At 45.1% G+C, this 23,186-nt stretch overlaps 1 protein-coding gene across 5 annotated transcripts in view; it reads right to left on the reverse strand.

The window, feature by feature from the left end:
- Positions 1-3,177: 3,177 nt before the first annotated feature.
- Positions 3,178-23,186, reverse strand: part of PTPN5 (protein tyrosine phosphatase non-receptor type 5) — a 160,090-nt gene continuing 140,081 nt past the window's right edge. For all 5 annotated transcript variants that reach the window (XM_075928115.1, XM_075928116.1, XM_075928117.1 and 2 more), the window contains 3 exons: positions 17,971-18,131; positions 12,681-12,794; positions 3,178-5,476 (listed from right to left, as the gene is read on the reverse strand). In XM_075928115.1, the coding sequence (XP_075784230.1) occupies positions 5,383-5,476; positions 12,681-12,794; positions 17,971-18,131 (369 nt within the window). In that variant the 3' untranslated portion in view covers positions 3,178-5,382. The remainder of the gene's footprint in view (positions 5,477-12,680; positions 12,795-17,970; positions 18,132-23,186) is intronic.

Below are 23,186 nucleotides of genomic sequence, written 5' to 3' on the forward strand. Positions count from 1 at the left end.
CAGGGGTAGGCAATAATATGGCAGCAGTTACCGCTGCTATGTTTACCGGCACAGCCACAGGTACAGGTGATTGCAGCTCCCGTTGGCTGGGGATCGCTGTTCCTGGCCAATGGGAGTGGTGGGAAGCAGTGTGGACAGGGACACATTTCCTGCAACTCTCATTATCTGGGAACAGCAATCCACGGACAACGGGAGTGGGCTTCACCAGTACCTGTGGCCATGCAGGTAAATATAGCAGTGGGGGCCCATCAGGAGTTAATACTCGGGGATTAGAACTAGCCCAGGGCCCAGTATTTGCCCACAAGCCATACAGCCAGTGCTGAAACTAACTTGATGCATAGCTCTGAGTAAGTCACTTAGCTTCTCTCTGCTTCCCCATCAATAAAATGATCATAATGCAAAGTAGCCTTTCTGGGCCTCATAGGTATGTCCACATAGCTTTTAAACACCTGTGGCTGGCTTGCAACGCTTAATTTGCAGAGCTGTAAAATTGTAAAATGTCTACATACCAAATATTAGCCCCATGACCCAAGCCCGAGTCCACTGATCTGGACCAGCTGCAAGTGTGCTACATGTCTCGCATTCTGGTATAGATGTGCTTGTGAAGGCCACTTATATGGAAGTGAATTTCACCCCCAGCTGTTGAATTCCATTTGGAATGTGGAGTCTATTGTACTAATGCATTTGGAGTTTGTGAGGAAAGTGAAGAACTCCACCTATTTTTGCAGTATAATGCATTCAACTGTCTGGGGGAAGGGAAGAATCCCTTCTTAATTTCCAAAGGCAATCAGTGTGCACACTGAAGCATGAGGACTATGAGCCCTCAGAATGCTTTGACCTCACAAGTACAGCTGCAAATGTTACTTACACTCATCGCATTTCTAATTCTCTCTTGAATGCTGCTAAACTATTTTCCCATCCAGGAGCCCTAAGCTGCCTCTTGTTACTGTATACTAGCATTTACCATCACAAATGTCAGAAGTTATACCCATATGTTTATGCTTGGCTGGGTGGGGAAGAAAGTTTAGCCTCACAGAAAATATACTTTTTTCCAATAAACATTACAAAATATTAGTTTCCCTTTAGAAAATGAATGGGTCCCAGTTATCATTAAGAAGATGTAAACGTAACCTCTTGGTTTCTGTTTAACATGTCCCCCCGGATAACAATGTTACTGACTATAACACTGACATCTTAGTTAAAGCTTACACCCCCATCCAGATTCGGACAGCCACCTCCTAGGATCGTCTATGTGCATATTTCATAGTCCCTCTACTCCCCCTACCGTCTCTACCTGAAACTGCAGGGGACCAAAACGGATAACCCTGTTGTTTACAGACCTCTTCAGTCTCAAACATTTTATTCTACATAAATATCTCAGGGATGGGAATCAATCCCCCAGATAACTGGAGCTACTTTACCACGGTATGTTCACAAGCTGTGTCCAAGATTTGTTCAAGTGTCTAGTGATTTTGGGGGCCTACCGTGAGACATGGTAAAGGTGCTTGATTTTCAGGAAGTTCTCAAGTTGGGCACCTAAAAATGAAGGTCATACTAACTTTTGAAAGTCTTGGCCATAAATCTGAGTGCTCTTAGGTGACTGACAAGAGTCTGTTGTGAACAGTTTGCAAGAGTAAGAACAAAACACTTAGACTTTGATTCTCAACGTGCTTAAGAGTTAGCTTGACCTTCGTGTTCATATAAAAACGATAATACCTGGCTGCTACATAGCACTTTTCATCTCTCGATCTCAAAGCACTTAACGGACGGGAAGTGCCATCGTTCTCATTCTGCTGCTGGGGCGGGAACTGATGCAAGCAGGAAGCCCAAAATCACCCAGCAAGCCAGTGGGAGTCGGAGGAACGCCACACAGATCCCTCCTCACGACCAGTTTGGTTCCCCTATTCACCACACGCTTCACGCTCTGAAGCATGGGACTGCTCACAAGCCAGGACAGAAGAGAGACGATAGCTGATTTTGCTGAGAAAAATAATTGTAGGGTGAAACCATACGCTGGACACCGGAGTTTTTTGTGGTCCAGAGGGAAACACATGGCATTACAGATGCTCAGGTCTCTGATTTAAGGCCACTTGTTGGACTTTGTGGAGAGAGCAGGTAAAGTGTGCCAGGCCTGGGTTTTTTTTCCCTAGACAAAGAGTCTCCAGTAAGGAAAGCGGTAGCACCCACTGTAAGCCTAGTTCCCCCTGTCCTTCGCAGGGCAGCTAAACATTTAACTCTAGTAAGCAGCAGGAAAGAAGTAATTCTGACTATTTGAAACACTTTTCCCCATACAGGAGCTCGCCTTCCTCTGCTCTATTGAAAAGCTCACTAAAATTACATATAAAGTCATAGAAGGCCACAAGAGGTCAGACAAGATGTGCGAATAGTCTCTCAGTTCTTAAAGTCAATAAAGAGAGAGGGAAATTCGTGAATGATGTTAATTATGGCAGGGCAAAGCAATAAATAGGCAGATTAGTGCCGAGTCAGTTAAACATAATATTGCGCAAGGCAGTTGAACATTTTGAGCATGATTAACTAGAATGCTCTGCCTGGGGTGAGGCAAAGCAGCTGTACAGCCATTGTAACCAGTCCATTAAGCCAGGTTTATGGCTGCTTTGACTCAGTGAATCAAGGCAAAGCAGCTAGAACACACTGGTGAAACTGGCCGTACATTTTCAAGAGCCCCTCAGAGCATGCTACCGATGCAAAATGGAAGCGAGCAGCAAGCCCATCTTCCTTAGGCTGAAGTCTATGGAGCTAAACTGATTTACACCAGCTGAGCCTCTGGATGGATCTTATGGACTGCTGTTTACTGTAATTCTTACTTTGTTTTCTGGGGAATGCTTCACTACTAGGAGTTTTCCTCAGAAAAGAGACAAATATTTAGGTTTAGCTACTGTTCCACACCCACCTCGCTATCCCCTTCAGCAATATTTTTTTGACACACAGTATAAATCGTGTGAAAACCAGTTTGTTTTCTTCACTTATTCAGCCTGACACCCAAGGGCAGCGAACATCTTAAAACATTATTGGGACGGGGCAGAGAGGAGGATGGTGTACCACTTACAATGCTAGTCAGAAAAGGTCGTAAGACAGGGACGACGCCACCGTTATAAAAGAGTTGGTAGCAAGGCGAGTAGGATTGCTGGTAAGTTTTACATAAAACTAACAGTCATGTTATGCTCAAAATGCTTAAGTTTATTGCTCTATTTAATGACTACCAGCAGTATTTTAAAAAAAGAATGCCAGGTCACTCGGTTAGCGTATCACTGAAGGAAATATTTTAAATACAGCAATAAAATCAAGTGGTTGAAAGAGAACACATTTTGCCACATTCATGCAAACCCTGCCGACAGGGTTTTTACAGAGGCACGGATACAAGGTAAACACAGGCACTGAACCAACAGAAGACACGTATTGACCTTTTGGGAAAGCTTTCCCCACAGTGACACAGTAAGTTGTATGCACAGCTCTTCAGGCCTGCTCCTGCTCCTACTCTTAATAGCAGAACATCCGTGAGAACAGGCTCACGCCCTTATTGTTCTGAATGCTGCCTGACCCCTTCCTGATCAGCAAGTGCCATCAATTCTCAGAATTTTCAGCACTTCATAGAAATGTTTTTTGTTGAAAAAAAAAAGTTGCTGATATCTTCAGTTGATCACTAGGACCCCAGTTCAGCAGAACCACTTAACTCTCATTCTCCAGTCCATCCACGGTCAGTCAAGCACTCAAACATGCATTTAACGAAGTGCATGCTTGCAGTCCTTTGCTGAACCAGGGCCTAGAACACAGCTAAGAGCAGCAGAGTCGCTATTGCCTGAAGGGAACCATTGCTGCACGGATCAGGAGTTTTAGGAACCAGGGAGAGTGACAGTCTGAACTTATTTTCAAAGGCAAATCTCCAAATGCTGGTTAGCATATGAAGGCAGTGATTTTTCAAAACGTCCTATGGGATTTGGATGCCCAGTTCCCATACATTGTAACGGGAGCTGGACACTCAAATCAACTAAGGTATGTTTACACTGCAGTCAAGAGGTACGTTACTGCTGCTTCACTGCGACTGTTACTCAAGCTACCTTTGATTTAGTGTCCAAACGTGCTGCAATCACACACCTAAATGTGGCAGAGACATTCTCTCAGGGCTTGTCTATCCTTAAAATGCTGCAGTGACACAGCTGTAGCTTTTCAGTGAAGAGGGAGAACGTCTGCCACTGGCATAGGTACTGTGCCTCTGAGAGGTGGCAGCTAGTTTCATGGGAGAATTCTCCCACTGAGCTAGCACTGTCTGCAGTGGGGTTTAGATCAGTTTCACTGCATCATTCAGGGATGTAGATGTTCATAACGCTGAGCAACACAGATCTAGCGACCTAACTCCCTAGTGCAGACCAGGCCCCAGACCACTTTGAAAATCTCAGCATAACTTCACAGTTAAGAAGTGACCCCCCTTTATTCATTACAGAAGGGGTCCGGTCACAAAATTCAGAATCTGTGTTTAAAAAGCTCAAAACAGTAATGGGAAACTGTGTCATAGATTTTAGTCTGGCTCATAAAGAGAGTAGCCATTTGTCAAATTCAGATCTGGATCCAGGCTGAGATTTCATAATGCTCACAAAGGTCAGAGGAATGCCTGAATTCAGGGTTTTGGTTTAGACTTATTTTTAATAGTCACCATAGTTTTCCAGGCTTTTCTTGATGACACTGGAATATATACTGGAGATAAAGAAGTGGCAATTGATTCCTGCCAATTAACTGGTTTTTAACCCCATCTCTTGGTTCTGGCACTACTGCTACATTTTGTGGAATTTTTCTTTTTTTTTTTCACGAGCAAACATGAGGTGTGAAACATGATTTCAATATGAATCAACTTGAATCATTTAATGCAGAGGCTCAGAAGGTTTATGATATACACAGTATTCGGTAGTTTAAAATGTAAAAACAATCAGAAAAAGGCAAAAAGTTAATTTCAAGCTTAGTCAACATACGGTACATATTTCAGCATGACAGTTTCAAAGAGTTCCACATTGTATTTGGATCTATTAGCAATTAAATCATTTTTAAAAAATAACAAATTCAAGACAGCTAGTGATTTTTTTTTTTTGGATTTTGTAACAAATGAAGCTACTATTCTTATTTACAGTATAAATAAGCCATATTTTTTTTGGTGATTATGTCTGCCACGTGTTTAAGACAAGCAGTATCTCAGCTCTTAAATGTTGATGCAAACAAGAGCATAAAAGAAAGCAATATCAAAGTAAAACAAATATATATATAGATGTTTAACAAAGACCGCCAAGTTACCATAGGTCTTTTATCAGATCTAAAATATATCTGACTCCTGTTAAGAGTTCTCTTGGATTTAACCACTAGGAATATCATGAATGCTTATTCTTCTGCTGCTCTAGAGAGCTGTTTTTCATACAAGCTCATGACATGGTGGACAAACTGATACTGTTCACAAGTCTGGATCATTCCTCCCCTGAAAAGGAAAGCAGAAAAAAAAGGGAGGGAAGCATTCCTTTTATTACATGTAAACAGCGCACTCAATGGGTGAATGGCACAGCTGAAATGAACTGGACATATGCCCCAGGAGCCTATTCCAAAGCCCATTGACTGAAGTGAATGGAAAGGTTTCCACCGACTGCACTGGATTTGGATCTGGCCCCAAATGCCCCTATGAGCCTTGCGATGAGAGGTATTCAGAACAAAAAAGGTTTTTACTTTGCTTTTCTCTCAGTGAAGCCCTAATTCAACGACAGTCTCATCATTTATCATTTATATTATAAGAGTCATACTAAGCACCATATAAATACACAGACAGTCCCTGCCTCAAAAAGCATTCAGTCTAAATAGACAAGGCAGGTGTGAGGGGAAACAAGTCAAGGGACTTAGCCAAGGCTACCCAGCAGATCAGTGGCAAAGCTGGAAATTTAACCCAAGGCTTCCAAATGCCAAACGAATGCCTTATCAACTGGGCCACATGTCTGCCATGCAGGAAATGACATTTCCTCTTTTTCTCTGATGTCACGGGAGGACACCCTCTGCATTCTCTTCAGCGACCCAGGAAATGCCCCTGGGATTTCAGACTACACAAAGACATTTCAAAAGAGAATAGTTCATAAACTGCTGACTGAGCTGCCCACAACCTGATTAGCAGGGACTTTCAAAACAGAAATCTGGGTTTCACTTGACTTTCAGTCTAACCTTGCGGCTCTGCTTCAAAAGGTGAAGCGAAAACCTGAAATGAAAACTGATTTCATCTGAACCCCTAATATAATTAGCCGACAAAAGGAATGTCATCTGCTGTCCCATGCAGTGAGTCACTGCTGTTTTAGCTAGAAGCATGATAACTGTTTATTCTAGTGGTTCCCAACTGGCAGTCTGCGGCCAAGTGCCGGGCCATGAACGGCTGGCTGCCGGGCTGCAGCACACCACCAGGCCTCGCCTTGGTGGGACTGAAGTGGAGTGAGGAGGTGCACGGCCCTGCAGGCAGGTGGACGGGGATGTGGAGGAGGGGGTGCAGAGCCTGCACAGCTGGTGTCCTGCGAGCTGTTGGAGGAGGTGGAGGCTATAGCTGAGGGCTGGGATGCTGGATTTTGCCAGCACTTCTGGGAGGGGCATATGTGGGGTGGAGCTGGGACACAGTGCGGGGCGAGAAGGGCCAGTCTGTGGGAGGCAGGTTGCAGCTGCCCAGCCATTACCTGTCCCATGCCCTCCGTCTGGCCCAGCCGCGGTGGTGGCAGCAAGTGTTGCTGAGGGTAACTTCCCTGCTGAGTGTGATCCCAGGCTGGGCGCCTGCGTGAGCCTGACCACACAGAGTCTGCCCTGCCGAGGGAGCTGTGCCCCTCCCTGCTCTGGTCCTGGCCCCATAGGAGCCCATCAGATGGTTGCCACTAATGGTCCTGCTTATGAGATACTCGACTGGGTGTGTGTGTGAAAATAACATATTTCTTACACTAAGAAATATAACAAAAAACAGGACATACATTTCTATCACTAAGAAATATGTGTGTGTGCGGGGGGGGGGCTCAGGGCAGGGGGCTGGGAATATGGGGGGGGTGCAGGAGTCAGGGTTGGAATGTACGAGGGGCCTGGGGCAAGGGAGTGGAGGGGCAGGAGTCAGGGCAGTGAGGTATGAGGTTTGGTGGACCGGTCACATTTTATTTGCATATTTGTGTATTCATTACTTGCATAATAAATATGCAAATAAAAACATCACTGGTTCACCAGCAGTTTGTGAATGGGTTTGCCTGTCGGCGGTATAAAAGGTTGGAAACTACTGGCTTATTTGGCCAGCAGTGGACTCCCTAGGAGATCAGTGAAAGCTGCCCCTTCCTGAGCTAAGGGAGAGCAGATGGTGTCGTGTGACACAAAGGGCCTAAATGGCACAGAGAGGTAAATGTTTCTGCTTTATCTTCAGCCAATCTGGCCCAATATGTGAAAAATACAACACTTGTAATCACAGGGCCAGAGCGTTACTCAGTGGCCTCCTTCCTTTTACTTCCCTGCATTGTGGCTGGCCCCTAACGCAAGGAGCTGAAGAAGTGTAATGATAGCAGAAGACATATGGTTCAAAGTTGGTAGGAAGAGAGTGATGTCATGCTTCCCCCCCCCCCCAGCCTTGGCACCAACTGGCAGGGGCGGGGAACACACTGCACCCCTTCAAAGCAACCCCATTCCACGCTGAGCAGACTCATCAGCCTGCTCTATTCAGAACAGCAGCTTTGTTCATCTGTTTCAGAGTGTTTCTGTGCACTGCACTTCTCTCCACCAGGCTGTGACACACAAGGAATGTTAGTCATATCCGGTGATTACTCCCCATGCAATTCCATTAACAGCTAGGTTAGACCCTGACGTTGCGGCAACAGACACAGTGGGGTGGCCATCTAGTTGCAGACCACAGGAAATGATTTTCCTTTTATCTCATTCTCTGCTTAGGCTGCTGCTTTCTCCCTTCGCCCCTCCCCTCCCCAAACATCATGTGTTCACTGTCCAAGCTTTGACACAGACTAAAAAAAAAAAATAAAAATCTACATTTTCACTTTTCTGCTACCAGAGACCTTTCAAATATCTTTTTTTCCCCATCAATAGAAGGTACCAAACATCCCCGAACACTGGCTGAAGGGACACAGAAATCATCGCTCAGCCTTTTCTTTGTCACACCGACTATTTTTAGGACTGGATTCCTGTACAAAGACTAATACATGGGTCCCGTGCAAGGGACCAAATGAGATGGAAACCTTGTTCCACTAGCTTGACAATAAGCTGAAAATCCTCACTGGCTTTAATAGGAACTACTGCTGTGGAGTCACAGATCCACCGATCACGTTACCCCAAAGTATTTTTTGCCAATGGAACATATCACAGAATATTAGAACTGGAAGGGACCTTGAGAGGTCATCGAGTCCAGTCCCCAACCCTCATGGCAGGACCAAGCACCATCTAGATCAGGGCTACTCAACACGTGGCCTGCATACCATCTGTTTGTGGCCCGCAGTGCAGTTTGGGTTTACACGGGGCTCTACACCCAGCCTGTGGGTGGGATCCTTTGAACATGGCCTCCACTGGGAACACGCTCCACAACGGCGAGTCAATATAATGGTCTTCTGTTGATATGCGTTTTAGTAATTAAATTCCTGGACTGTCATTGCTCATTAAGGCTATGTCTACACTGCAACACTATTTGGAAATAACTAGTGCTACTCTGAAATAACTTAGTCCATGTCTGCAAGGCAGTTATTTCGAAATAGTGTTAAAATACTATCAAGCTGGATGATTTCTTACTCCAACTCCTCTAACCAACATTGTACGAGGAGTAAGGGAAGTCGGAGGAAGAGTGCTCTATTTCGAAATAAGTGCTGTGTAAAGGCTCCCTATTTCAAAATAAGATACGCAATTGATGCATCTCAATTTGCGTAGCCTATTTTGAGTTAAGCCCTGCAGTGCTGTCATATGGGTGGAAATCAGGTAAATATTGCATTTTATTAATATCAGCAGAACTGACTTAAATGGGGACTATGTGTTGTGTAGTCTTGCCTTAACCTTTGTATTCATGCCCATCAGTGAGAGAAGCTATTTGCATATATATCTGCATGTAAATGCAACCACACTTAAGTTGCGGCCCTCGGCATGTGCTGTGAGTACCATTGTGGCCCCTAGGGTTTCCAAAATTGAGTAGCCCTGGTCTAGATCATCCCTGATAGATGCCTATCCAATCGGATCTTAAATATCTTCAGTGATGGAGAATATACAACCTCCCTAGGCAATTTATTCCAGTGTTTAACCACCCTGACAGTTAGGAAGTTTTTCCTAACATCCAACCTAAACCTCCCTTGCTGCAATTTAAGCCCATTGCTTCTTGTCCTATCAACAGAGGTTAAGGAGAACAATTTTTCTCCATATTTCTTGTAGCACCCTTTTATGTACTTGTAAACCGCTATCATGTCCTTCTCTTTTCCAAAGTAAACAAACCCAATTCTTTAAGTCTTTCTACGTGGTCTATCAGGAAAGACTAAAAGGTTCTCTATACTTGTAATCATTTTGTTACTCTGCTCTGGACCTTCTTGTTTCTCCACATCTTTCCTGAAATGTGGTGCCTGGAACTGGACACAATACTTCAGTTGAGGCCTAATCCGTGCAGAATAGAGGGGAAAAATGACTTCTCGTGTTTTGCTCACAACACTCCTGTTAATCCTCTACCCATCGGGGATTCTATGTAGTCTCACTTCAGACAACAAGTAGTGTCATGAAACTCTATCTAGGGCTCTCTGCAGCTACTGTGATGGGAATGATTTTTCCATAAACATCAAGAGAGACCACTTCTTTCGCAGGTAGCATTGGTCAGAGGTTCAGGAGGATGGGAGCTGCACTGCTCTCTTGTCACATTCAGCTGATAATGCCTGACTCCAGAACGATCACAAGGAAAAGGTTTCCTTTGATGTCTGTTATTGCATGTTAGTAAAATTAGCCTCCCCAAACCAGATTCTGGACATTAGATATGGCACGGACTCTCTGATGATGTTCCCTGCTGTTTACAAGCCAGAGAAGAGTTCTTAATGCCAATGCTCATCACGGCACTATGGCTCTGTGTGTCTTATAGTGTGTTTCTACGTTCCCCTCCCCTGCTCATTCCAACCTCTCATCCAGTCCCAACACAGCCGTCATGTCCCTCTTCAAACTCTGCTCAGTCTGTCTTCTCTGCCTTCTAAACTTGTGCAGTGGTGCGTGGTCAAAGAGGCTGCTATCTGCTCTACTCCTTTGCAAGGGCTGCTTCGTTCCCTGTGCCGCTCCTGGGGCCACACTGTGACGGGGGCTGGGGGAGTGGTGGTGACGGCACACAGACGGAGGGATAGATGGTTTCAAAGGGGCAGCTAACCCCCCTCCCCATTCCTGGGAAGCAGGAGGACCTTGCTGGCTATCACACCTCTCTCACGTGATTCACAGTGCTGTTCCCTAACCCATCCCACTAATGACCGTCAGGGACCGGGGAGAAGCAGCCCCCACAGTCTGATTTCACCCAATATAGCAGCGGTGAGGCAGTAAGATATTAGGCACATTTAAATACACGGTGTGTCCTCCTCTTCTTCTGAGCTCTCATCCCTGCCAGGCTAGTGTTTAAAAATATACCTCTTGGAGAAATCAAATTTTTTGACTGGTGATAGAAATGTAGCCGTGTTAGTCTGGTGTAGCTGAAACAAAAAACAGGACTATGTAGCACTTTAAAGACTAACAAGATGGTTTATCAGATGATGAACTTTCGTGGGCCAGACCCACTTCCTCAGATCAAATAGTGGAAGAAAATTGGCACAACCATATATACCAAAGGATACAATAAAAAAAATGAACACATATGTAAAGAACAAATCAAATTTCAGAACAGAAAGGGGATGAAGGGGGGTGAGGTAAATGTCTGTGAGCTAATGATATTAAAGGTGATAATTGGGGACGCTATCTTCGTAATGGGTAAGATAATTAATGTCTTTGTTCAGACCGAGGCGTAAAGTGTCGCCTCCGTCTAAACAAAGACATTAATTATCTTACCCATTACAATGATAGTTTCCCCAGTTAAGATAATTAATGTCTTTGTTTAGACGGAGGCGACACTTTACGCCTCGGTCTGAACAAAGACATTAATTATCTTACCCATTACGAAGATAGCGTCCCCAATTATCACCTTTAATATCATTAGCTCACAGACATTTACCTCACCCCCCCTCATCCCCTTTCTGTTCTGAAATTTGATTTGTCCTTTTCATATGTTCATTTTTTTTTATTGTAGCCTTTGGTATATATGGTTGTGCCAATTTTCTTCCACTATTTGATCTGAGGAAGTGGGTCTGGCCTACGAAAGCTCATCACCTAATAAACCATCTTGTTAGTCTTTAAAGTGCTACAGAGTCCTATTTTTTGACTGGACACCCTTCACTCTCATTTCTGTGGCTATCTGGCTGTGAAATGCACTCCCATATTATTCTCAGACAGTAGAGAGCATTTCGGATCCAGCGACTCCCTTTGTGCTAGCCCACACCAATGCTCTATTCAGTGTTTTCTTTTTTCTTTTGTGAATGTGCAGTGTCTGGGTTGACCTCCATTGAAACAGCCAAACCACCAGCACCTCTTCAGGTCTCTGCCTATCAAGACCGCAGCAGGGTGAAAAGCATTTCATTTTCTGCCTCCCACTCAGCAGACCTGCTCGTCTGATGTAAGGTTCAGCATGGGGTGGTGGGTTTGATTCATTTTTTAGAAATCTTTGGTATATTGGTCATGACATTTCTTCCCCTCACTCCATTTATTATTATCATTAGCGAGAGCATCGAGACATGTTCTGACAGAGCTTCAAGCCAACGGGAGAAGAAAAATAATCTCTCTGGTGCAAAGATCAAGTCCATCTACTTTGTAGTCAAAATCAAATGCAACTGGCATGATGACAAACCTTTAAGTAGAAACCTTTTGATTGTGGAGAGCTTTGTGTCTCTTTTCACACGTCTGCCAATGGCTCTTGCCGATGCAAAAGCAACCCCCGCCCCCCAGCCTACTCTATTAGCAGCTTCCATACTGCAGAGCCCTTCCACTGATGCCTGCAATTCCAGCTAGACTACGCTGTGTTCCAGCCTTACAGCGGCGTGCCTCTCTGTGATTCTGAGAGGAATGGGCCTCTGAGACGTATTCTTTTGGATAAACCGTGGGCCAGATCCACAGTTGGTGTCAATGAGCTGTGGTTCCCTTCAAATAAATTAGCTGTCACTCCATTAAAGTCATGGCAGATATGCCAGCTAATGATCTGGTGCAAATGTGACTCACCGGGGCTGTCATCTACTGCTGGATTTAACAATTTTGATAACATTGACTAATACCATAACACCGAAGGAAGATGCTATTTAAAATTCTCAACCAAATCTAAGGCCCAGATCCTCCATGGTATTTAAGCACATAACTCCCACTGATTTTACTGAGTATTAGGCATCTAAATACCTTTGAAACTTAGGCCAAAGTGATTTAGAAACCTACATCTTATTAAAAGTCAGTTGCACTTGGGTTCACAGACACTACTTAAGCTCAGGTAGTTTTTGAAAATTTTACCCACTGACCTGAGATTTTTTTTTTTGTCCTGACTCCAGTTTCTTTCCCCCCCTTAAACATGGGGAAACATTTTTTAATTTTTGAAAGGAAGAAGATTCTCTTACCTGTCTAGCCGTAACTGGCAAGTTGTTCTCAGTATGTCAACTATGCCCTCGTATTTCAACTGTTTACAACAAATGCTGGTGGCAATAAAACAGCCAGTCCTCCCAATCCCTGCACTGGGGAGGAGAAAGGGAAGGAGGATGTAGGTAAATCGCCCAGAAAGAAACATGTGAAAATGGCATTTGTCATGTACAGAGGCTGCTCTCAAATGTGTGAAATAAACAGAATCCCCCATCATCCCTAAGGGCATGTGTGTGTATTTTAAAGTCACTGGTAATTGCTAATAAAAGCTATTAGCTTCACTGGGACTTAAGTAATAATAATAATAACAATAACAACAATAGCTCTCAGGCTACACTATTCATCTGCAGATGTCAAAGCATGTTTCGGGAAGGTTTGCATGGCTGTAGTTAGCTTCATTAGTGTTCTGTACGAGATAGGCCTATGAAAGACCACTCTACTATCCATGTTAGTATCTGTTAATCCTGCGTTTCTCAAACTGTGGGTCCCGACCCCCCGGGAGGTCGTGAGCAATTTGAGTGGGATCATGGTATCACAAAGTTTGAGAACCCCTGTGTTGATCTATAAGGTGCCACAGGACTTCTCTCTTAACTGTGAGCAGATCTTTTCAAAAGAACTTAGCACTTAGATGAGGGGCCCTGTAAGGGAGAAGGAGCCCGGGCTCCAGCCTGAGTCTTAATGTCTGCACTGCAGTTAACAGCCCCACATCTGGAACCCTATGATCCCAAGTCAGCTGACACTGGCCAGCCAGAGTGTTTTACTGCTGTGCAGACAAACCCTTAAGTAACAGAGATGCCAAATAACCATTATTCCTTGGTCTGTTCATGTTTGAAAGATCTCCCGGGCTTGCAAGTCTCAAGAGGAGTTTTTATTCATACATGACATGATAAATATTGTTTAAATAATTATGACAGACACAAATACAGACGGTAAATCTGATGCCTCTTCCAAAGTCATTCAGATCTGGAATCTCAGAATTCTCTGATTTGTGCAGGATGCAACAATTCACCATTAAAGAAACCACTGACTTTTCTCTTCTTGTGTCAATGCAAAGGCATTTTGGGTATCTGTTTCAGTCGTGGTTAAAGACTGAAGCTGATTTTGTTCTCACATGAGCTACGCTATTGTGGCAGAGAGAAGCTGTGAACTCCTCTTACCACCTCCATGAAGAGTGAGCAGCAAAGCTGACAACACTTCTGCATGTGAAATAATTAAGTGAGCAGTTGCAGGAATAATTACCCTCCACAATCTCCAGAAAATCTCCCTCCATTTAAACAGTGTTAAAATCATAGCGCAGAAATATCAGCAACAAGTGTGCAGGCAACAATTGGACTCACACAGGGCTGTGGCTAGCAAAGTTCTAGCATGGTTTCCCTGATCACTAAGGACAGGCTTTTGACCATGTTATTTAAATTTTCAGGAAGAAATTCCTGTCTATGCTTGTTAGGGAATTGGAGCTAACAACAGCTGTTTTTTAAATGGTTTTAAGCTGTAGCAGAACCTGGTTAAAATGACAAAATGCAGGCACTACAGAGGAAGGATGATCTTACTTTTAAGGCATGGATGAGGACTAGGAGATCTAGGATCCTTTTCTGGTGCTCAGGGGCGGATGAGAGTGCTGCAGGGCCCAGGGCAGCACCGCAGGGCCCTGGGCAGCGAAATTCACGCGCCCCCCCCCCCTTTGACACAGTGCATGCGCGGGGCCTTGGGAAGCGCGGGGCCCGGAGCAGCCGCCCCGCTCGCCCTGCCCTAAATCCGCCGCTGTTGGTGCTGCCACAAGCTTCCTGTATGGCCTTCGATAAGTCACTGTCTGGGAGCCTCAATTCCCCACCTTCTGCTTTTGTGCTGTATCCCATTTCCCAGCCTTCATTGGTTTTGACTATTTCAGTGGTTTTCACACTTTTTTTCCTCATGACCCAGTGGAAGAATATCGCTGGTGTCAGTGACCCAACGGAATTTGACTGGAGTATGTGCTCCAGGGCGGGGCTAAGGATGAGAGCTTTGGGCTGTCGGAGGAGGCTCCAGTTCTGGGGAGGGGATCAGGGCTGGGGCAGGAGGGGCTTACCTTGAGCGGCTCCCGGTCAATGGTGCAGCGGGGATGCTAAGGCAGCTTCCTGCCTCTCTTGCCACTGCAGAAGCAGTGTGCCCCGGAAGCAGCCAGCAGCAGGTTCCCAGACAATGCGAGTGCAGAGCTAGCGCTCAGGGCAGGGGCAGTGCACAGAACTCTGTACGTGCTCTATCCCACCTAGGAGCCAGCTGTTTCTGGGGTGCAGAACAGTCTGCAGTACCAGGACAGGCCTGTCTTACCACCTCCACTGGTCACCTGATCCTCCTGCAGCAATGTGACCCAGTGCCTGACATTCCATGACCCTGTACTGAGTCATAACCTGTAGTGTGGAAACCACTGGTCTATTCAGAGGGTGAACTCTTCACCGCAGGAACAATCTCTATAGGGTATGTCTACACTGCACGCTTATTTCGGAATAAGCTATTCCAGAAGATATACTCCAAAATAGCTTATTTCAAAATCGAGCATCCACACTGCAGGGAAGCCTCAAAATTAGTCCGAGCCAGGCTCCCGTAATGTGGACACACTACCTCAATTTAACACCCTAGGAATCACTGGGGAGAAATTACTTAGAATGGCCCTGGTGAGGAGCTATTTCAAAATAGGAGCACTGGAGCATCCACACTGCAGCTATTTTGAAATATCTATTTCGGAAAAGGAGTTGTTCCTCATGGAATGAGGTTTACAGAAGTCGGAATAAGCCTCCTGTTATTTCTATATTATTTCGAAATAACAGAATTGCTGTATAGACGCTCGCATTGTTATTTCGGCATAACACTAGTTTACAAAATCATCTGCTTTTGTGGAAAAACTTGCCAGCTGTCTACACTGGCCACTTGAATTTCCGCAAAAGCACTGACGAGCTCATGTAAGATTGTCAGTGCTTTTGTGGAAATACTATGCTGCTCCCGTTAGGGTAAAAGTCTTTTTCCGAAAAACTTTTGCGCAAAAGGGCCAGTCTAGACAACAGAGATTTGTTTTCCGCAAAAAAGCCCCGATCGCGAAAATGGCGATCGGGGCTTTTTTGCGGAAAAGCACGTCTAGATTGGCCACGGACGCTTTTCCGCAAAAAGTGCTTTTGCGGAAAAGCGTCCTGCCAATCTAGACGCTTTTTTCCGAAAATGCTTTTAACGGAAAACTTTTCCGTTAAAAGCATTTCCGGAAAATCATGCCAGTGTAGACGTAGCCCCTATGTGTATGTACAGCACCTGGCATTCTAAGGCCTGGAGGCTGACATGGTTTCTAGGTGCTACACTGATACAAAGAGCAAATAATACACAGATCTTCTACACTGCTTCTCATCCATACCTATCAAAGCATTTAACAAAAGAAGGTGAGTAGCACCCCTATTTTACAACCTGGAAAGCTGAGAAGAGAGAGGTAAAGATATTTGGCCAAAGTCACACAGCAAGTTAGAACCAGAAGCAGCACCTGAAACCCAGCTCTTTAAGACCAGTGCCTTACCCACAAGCCTAGGCTAGGAATAACATCTTACCTTTAACATGTACTGTACTTGTTAGGAATATTTTTGGGATGAGGATCTTCTTTTTTTTTTAAATGGACTGTTTTATATTTAAGAAGGCTGATAGTATTTGCATCTTTGCAGTGTTTATGCTCTCCTAGAGGGTCGAATCCTGAGATGCGCTGAATAACTGCACTTCCCACTGAAGCCAATGGGAATTGGGTTCGGCATATCTTAGGGCTTGGTCTATGGTTTGGTACACTTCCTGACCTTGAATAAGTCAGCATATTGCCGTCAAAGCATATATTTCATGCAAAACAGTATCTGAGAAAATCTGACACTGCTCTAGCCCCTCATCATTTAGAATTCTCTAGGTGCCTAGCTAAGAAAAATGACCAAATGTCCTACATTTCAAAAAATCACCAGTATGCTACAGGAGATGGAAAGACCACACAGTAGGCCAGAGGGTAAGAGAAGCAAGCAAAGCAAAATATGAAGCTGTCTGTTAACATAGTGGACTTCGGTCAATATTGCCTGTGATAGCTACTGCGAGATTTCAGTGAAAGTCATACAAGGATTCACAGATTTTAAGGCCAAAGGGGATCATTATGATTATCATGAATCATTCTTACAGCTCTTTTCAGAACCCTTTCCAATGTGTTTTGTTCAGAGGTAATAACTCCCTAGTCTTGATATTCTCTTGTTTATTCATCCAAGAATTGTATTTACCCTTTTAACTATAGCACCTCAGTAGGAACTCATGTTCAATTGGTTATCCACTATGACCCAATAACTTCCAGTTACCATTTGCATTTTTATGTTCAAATATTCCCCTCCATCCAGTTTTACTCACCATTAACAATAACTTTGGGTGCTTCTGCACTGCACCGTTATTTCAAAATAACAAGGTGAGCATCTACATGGCCATTCTGTTATTTTGAAATAATTTCGAATAATGGGCGGCTTATTCTGAAATCTGTAAACCTTATTCTACGAGGAATAATGCCTATTCTGAAATAGCTATTTCAAAATAAGACGTGTTTAGATGCTTCACTGTTGCTATTTCGAAACAGCCCCTCACTAGGGCCATTCTAAGTTATTCCTCCCCAGTGCTTCTTGGGCTCTAAATCGAGATAGCGCATCTACATTGGGGAAGCCTGCCTCGGACTAATTTTGAGGCTTCCCTGCAGTATAGAAGTGCTATTTCGAAATAAGCTATTTCGGAATAACCATTCTGGAATAGCTTATCTCAAAATCAGCATGCAGTGTAGATGTATTCTTTGGGAAATTGGTCTTTTTAAAGACTCAGGGATCTAGATTATTGATCAAGACTATGTTCTGTTTGCACAGAGCAAATTAAATTAGATCTTCATTACTTGTACCTCGGCAACCTCACTTGTAAGCTCAGACACCAATTCTTCTTTATGCACCAACATGATGTCTAATATAGACAATCTAAGCCAGTCACAAAGCTTTGTGTGTTAGAAAATTATACATCTATAACTTCTAGAAACTCCAGGGATATTTTACTACTGGCTGTATGAGGCCCCCAGCATGCCTCCCAGACTAAATTTCCCTTTGATGAAACAGTTTCTCTTTTTATACATTATAAATACACCTTTTAGAAGTTACTCATCCTGTTTTCCCTGCATTTGCATGAAGTTTCTCTTTACTTTGCCCATGTCGTTAAGACACTCTCTGGCATTCCACTCCATGGAGAATGAATTATGCATTCATTTACCTGCAGTGGACAATGACTGGGGCGTTGTTTTCTTCTGCACACTGCATGGCCTCTTCCACTTCCCGCACCAGCTGTAGGAGGGGTGGTGCTTGATCTGGTGTCTTTTGGTCTGGCCAGGACGTATACCAGTAATGTCGCAGGTTTCTTACTTCACCACCTTTCTGTGATCCAGTGATACAGAAAATTAGTACTACCACTGTAAACGTTTTCAGAGATTCTTCATCAAAACTTATAAACTATGACAATCTGGTTTGGGGGCATGTCTACAATGCACTTAAAACCTGCGGCAGTGAGTCTCAGAGCAAGCGTTGACAGATTTGGGCTTTGGGGTCTCATGGTACAGGGCTAAGAAGAAGCTGTGGAGAAGTTTTGGCTTAGGCTCTAAAACCCAGGGAGGCCTTCAGAACCTGAGCCACGATGTTTACAATGCTATTTTTAATAGCCTATAGCAGTGTTTCCCAGGGTAAAACTTGTTGAGTCCCCCTCCCCCCCAAAAAAAGAGACCCATCAAGTCCCACTGCAAAACTCTGTCTCTTTAAGAGGGGTCGGAGGAGTGCAGAGTTCTCGCGGAACCCAACTTCCACAGAGCACCAACTGGGAAACACTAGCCTATAGATTTGTATGCTGAAACTTGCTGATATGGGTTTTAAAATGCATTGTAGACCTACTCTGTGAGAACAAAGTAGTAATCCAATTATAATGGACCAGGCTACAAAACACAGAAATTTTCATTTCAAGGATCAATACAGCATTTGAGAAAACTTAACAAAATTCACAAACTTTCCTGCTTTTTTTCAGTGTTCTCTTTCCCAGCTCTTCTATATTCATGTCAAGAGCTGTGTACAAAATTATATCTTGTTTTTACTAGTCTCCAGCCATCTTCCTCTCCTCCTGACAAAGTCATTCAGTAAGGCTACAGCTGATTGCAATGTATTCGTTTACAGGAAGTATCTGATGGACTCTCAGATAGATTGATCAATCTTCCTTGCTGTTTGTATATTTTACATCTTATCTTATACATATTTCTGAAAGTTTGTTTGTCCCGAAAGATCTCCGAAACAGTGAGAGCTAGAAACACCACATTTTCCATAGATACTACTGATTTCCTAACTTAAATAACTGGATTGGTTACATCTTGAAATCGGTTCCCCCGATTCCCGCAGAGCCCCAAATGGGCCCACTGATAATTCCGAAAGATTTCCGAAATGGAAGATCTCTGAAACACCAAATTTTGCACAGATACTCCTGATTTCCTAACATCAATCACTGTATTGGTTATATCTAGAAATGGGTTCCTGAAGAGTCCCAATTGGGCCCACTGATAATTAGCTTTTAGTAGTGCCTGATCATAGGCATTTGCTGGACTCTTCTATTAAGTGTGTCACACAAACTGCAACTACGAGATCCTAGAGGATAAAGCATGTGGGCACCTGCAGCACCATCAAGGGAAAGCCCACGGGGGAGAGGCTGCAGTAGGGCAGAGAATCAGCAACCTCCCCTATACTAGGGCACCAGCAGGTCTCCAGGACAGACCCAAATGTGGCTGATGCTGGCTGGGGTCTAACCTTGCTAATTGTGGCTGGGAGAAGCCTCCAGCTATCACAGCCTCTCAACATCTTCATGCAGCCGGACTCTGGCTGAACCCCTTCTGGAAATTAAAGTTGCTTCCCTCCCCCCACACACCCAAATGAGCCATCCCACCACTTGCCCTTCTTTGGGCTGCGTGCATTCTCCTGGCAAGGCTGTGTGTGTTATCAGCAAGTGCCACTGGCATTATGCACTTTGCAGTATTCAGCTCACTGTACAAAGAGGAGGTGAGTAGGAGGACAAGGTTTTGAGCACCGTGGAGCCTGAGGATGACACAGAACACTCGGAACAGCCTATTCTCATTAGAACAGGTATGTTCAGGTGCTTCATGTTCTGATCATCTAGATATCACTAATTGCACCTGGTCTGAAGGTGTTTCGCTTTGTCTGATCAATGCAACCAGTCCAGCTGCCACTAGGAAGTCCATTCAGGTTGCCCCATGGAACGTGCACTGAAGGCACTCGGGGAGTGGCTAGTTGGGGAGCAGTGATTTGCTGCTGCTGCAGAGCCCAGGAGATATCTCCTCCATTTCTCAGGGCTTCTGGCAAGGAGGCTGCAGGCATTGGTTTGCATAGAGTCTTTAAGGGAACATGGACCTTCCTGATTTGTGGGGATTGAGAAAAGGGACCCTATGGGCTCTGTCGTTTTCTAAGCACATCACTAACTATGTTAATTTCTTAAAGTAATATATAAGAGAAAAGTATTTCCAATAAAATATGCTATGTTAATGTAATTCACATAGTTCATTCATCACACCTTTTACTATATTTTTCCCGTGCTACGCCGAGTATTTCTGCTAGTATATAATCATATGCACACAGAAAAAGACATTTGGGGCATGTTTACACCAGCAAGATTGACCTCCTGAAGGTCGATCTATTGGTATTTGATTTTGCAGGTTTAATGTAGACTCGTAAATTGAACACTGAGGGCCACACCCGGCAGCATCCGGTATCCTCGTTCTGCGAGGAGTAAGGGAAGCTGACGGGAGCTTGTGCTCCTGTCAGCCTCTCGCTGTGTGGATGGCATTTTAAGGTACGCTGACTCCAGCTACCTAATTAACATAGCTGGAATTGTGTATTTTAGGTTGACCAGGCCTCAGAGACACTGAGGAAAGTGAGATTAAGGCCTAGTTATGACCTTGCGTTTATCTTGAGCACATTTCCATTTTCTTCAAAGTCTCTGAGTCACCATGAAATCACAAATGCTGCCAAATATTCAGATGTGCTCATTAAATCTGCCCACCTGATTTTTGGGGCCCCAACACAACTAACCGTAAGCCTACATTTCAAATGTGCTAGTGGAGCTATGTGTCCTCAAAGTCTTGGTCTTAGCCTTAAGAGCAGCCAGCACTGGGCTGAGCAATTCTCTTCTGAATGTAGGGGTTTCCAGGGTAAGTAACCTTTAGCTTCCACAGACTCCTTTAAGCACTTGACTGAATTTTAAGGACGTAGTGAAGAGCAATTTTGCTTTTGGACTAAGAACTAGGAGCAACATTTTCAAAAGTGCCTAAGGCCCAGATTTGTAAAAGGCATTGCTCTGTTCAGCATTGCAAAGCTCAATTAATTTAGTCTAATTTTCAGAAGTGACACACACACTAAGGAACCCAAATCTCACTGAAAATCAATGGGATGTAAAACTCTTCAGTGCTTAAGTCACTTCTGAAAATGAAACAAACAACTGAACATAGCAAAAACTGAATACCTTTAAAATCCACATGTAAGTCACAGTGACATTCAATGGGACATTGGCTCCAGATCTTCAAAGGCTATATCGACACTACAGCGTTATTTCAAAATATCTTATTTTGAAATAGTTAATTCAAAATAAGTTATTTCAAAATAACGCGTCTACACACAAAATGCATTTTGAAACAGTGTTTTGCTATTTTAAAATAGCACGTCCACACTGAGTGGACGGTGAATCACATTTAAGGCCGGCCGGAACCAGGTCCAGCAGGACATCAGGTCAGGAGTTACTTTGTGTGGCTGCTGCCTGATGCTATCTGAGGCCTGTGCTTAAAGGGACCCCACCGGGACAGCCAGTTCTCAACTTTCCCTGCTTGCTTGCCTACCTCGAATAGGGAAAGCAAAGCATTTTGTTTCTGTGTAATCTGGTTGCCCTCACTTGGGACATCACAGCACTCTACAGCATGGAGCCAGAGCTGCCCCTGGCACTCTGGTGCTTCTCGTGGACACATTGCTGCAAGCCCGGCTGCACTTTCTGCAGGCTGCCATACGGGAGGTCCATCGGGGGGCTGTCAGTATCCAGGAGGCCCTGCGGGAGAGCTTCCACCCTGAGGAGCACTAAGAGCCTCCTTGGTCTGCCCCACTGGGGGCTTGTGCCTCATTCCTCCCTCACGTCCTTCCACTTACCCCTCCCTAACCCCCTTTCCTGATGTTAAATAAAATACACATATTTTCATGAACACAAACTCTCTTTATTTAACAAAACTGGGGGGGGGAAATGAACTCTAGTTAGACTGAGGAAAGGAGGCAGGAGAGGGGAGAAGAGAGGGTGGAAGAGGGGAGGGGGAAACCTGGGAGGAGGGAGCTGGAAGGGGGAAGCAAGGGGAAGAAGGGGGAGGGGAAGCTCAGGGCTCAGGGTTGGGGGTATCGCCAGACCAACTTGATTTTCATGCAAACCTGCTCCTGGGTTCACATGTGGCCTTTGGTGGCCGGGCTGGCAGCCATCTAGTGTGGAGATCAGGGCCGGCCCGAGGTATTCTGGTGCCCTGGGTACGGGTGCGCGGCACCGCCCTCGGGCGCACGGCGCATGCACGGGCCCACCCATGGGGCGCATGGCGCATGTACGGCCCAGTCTGGCCCGGCTGTTGCTGCTGGCGCGTGCGCTGGGCCATGTAGGGCCCCGCAGCTGTGGGGGAAAGGGCGTTGCTGGCCAGCACCGCAAGGATGCGGGCGGGCTGGCACTGCGGGAGCCGGGCACGCGGTGCCTGATGTCAGCTGTAAGGGACGCCGCACGCCCCTTACAGCTGCCATCAGGTGCCCCCTATCAGTTGGCGCCCTGGGCAGTTGCCTAGCTCGCCCATGCCTGCATCCGGCCCTGGTGGAGATTATGGATGTTGGAGGCATCCCCATCAAACCCGAATAAGGTCCATGATCTCCACCCTGGACCAGGAAGGCGCCCACCTTCTCCTGGCCCTGGCAGGCTCCTGGGAGCTGGCAGACTGCTCTTGGGGAGTGGTGGAGAGCTGGCTGCCAGTGGCTTGCTGGCTCATGTTTTGGGGCCACTGGGTCAGGGGCAGTGACTACTGGCTCTGGGCTGGCAGGCTTGGAGCTGGCACAGGTACTGTGGCCAGAGTCAACCCCTTTAAGGGCTCCGGGGAAGTGGGAGGGGCAGAAGTGTTCTTGGTTGAGGCTGGAGTGGCCACCAGGGAACCCTGGGAAGTCTGGAGGCCCCCTATTTCAATATAAGTGTCTATACAGCACTTATTTCCAAATAGCTATTTCGAATTTGGCGTTATTCCTTGTGGAATGAGGTTTACCAAATTCAAAATAAGTGCTCTGCTATTTTGAATTAATTTCGAAATAGCGGTTTGGCTGTGTAGACATAACCAAAGGTATTTAGGCTTTTACCTTCCAATGAAATCAACCAGAATTAGTTGCTGG

The sequence above is a fragment of the Pelodiscus sinensis genome, chromosome 4, assembly GCF_049634645.1.
Source record: "Pelodiscus sinensis isolate JC-2024 chromosome 4, ASM4963464v1, whole genome shotgun sequence".
In the NCBI taxonomy this organism is placed as follows: domain Eukaryota; kingdom Metazoa; phylum Chordata; order Testudines; family Trionychidae; genus Pelodiscus; species Pelodiscus sinensis.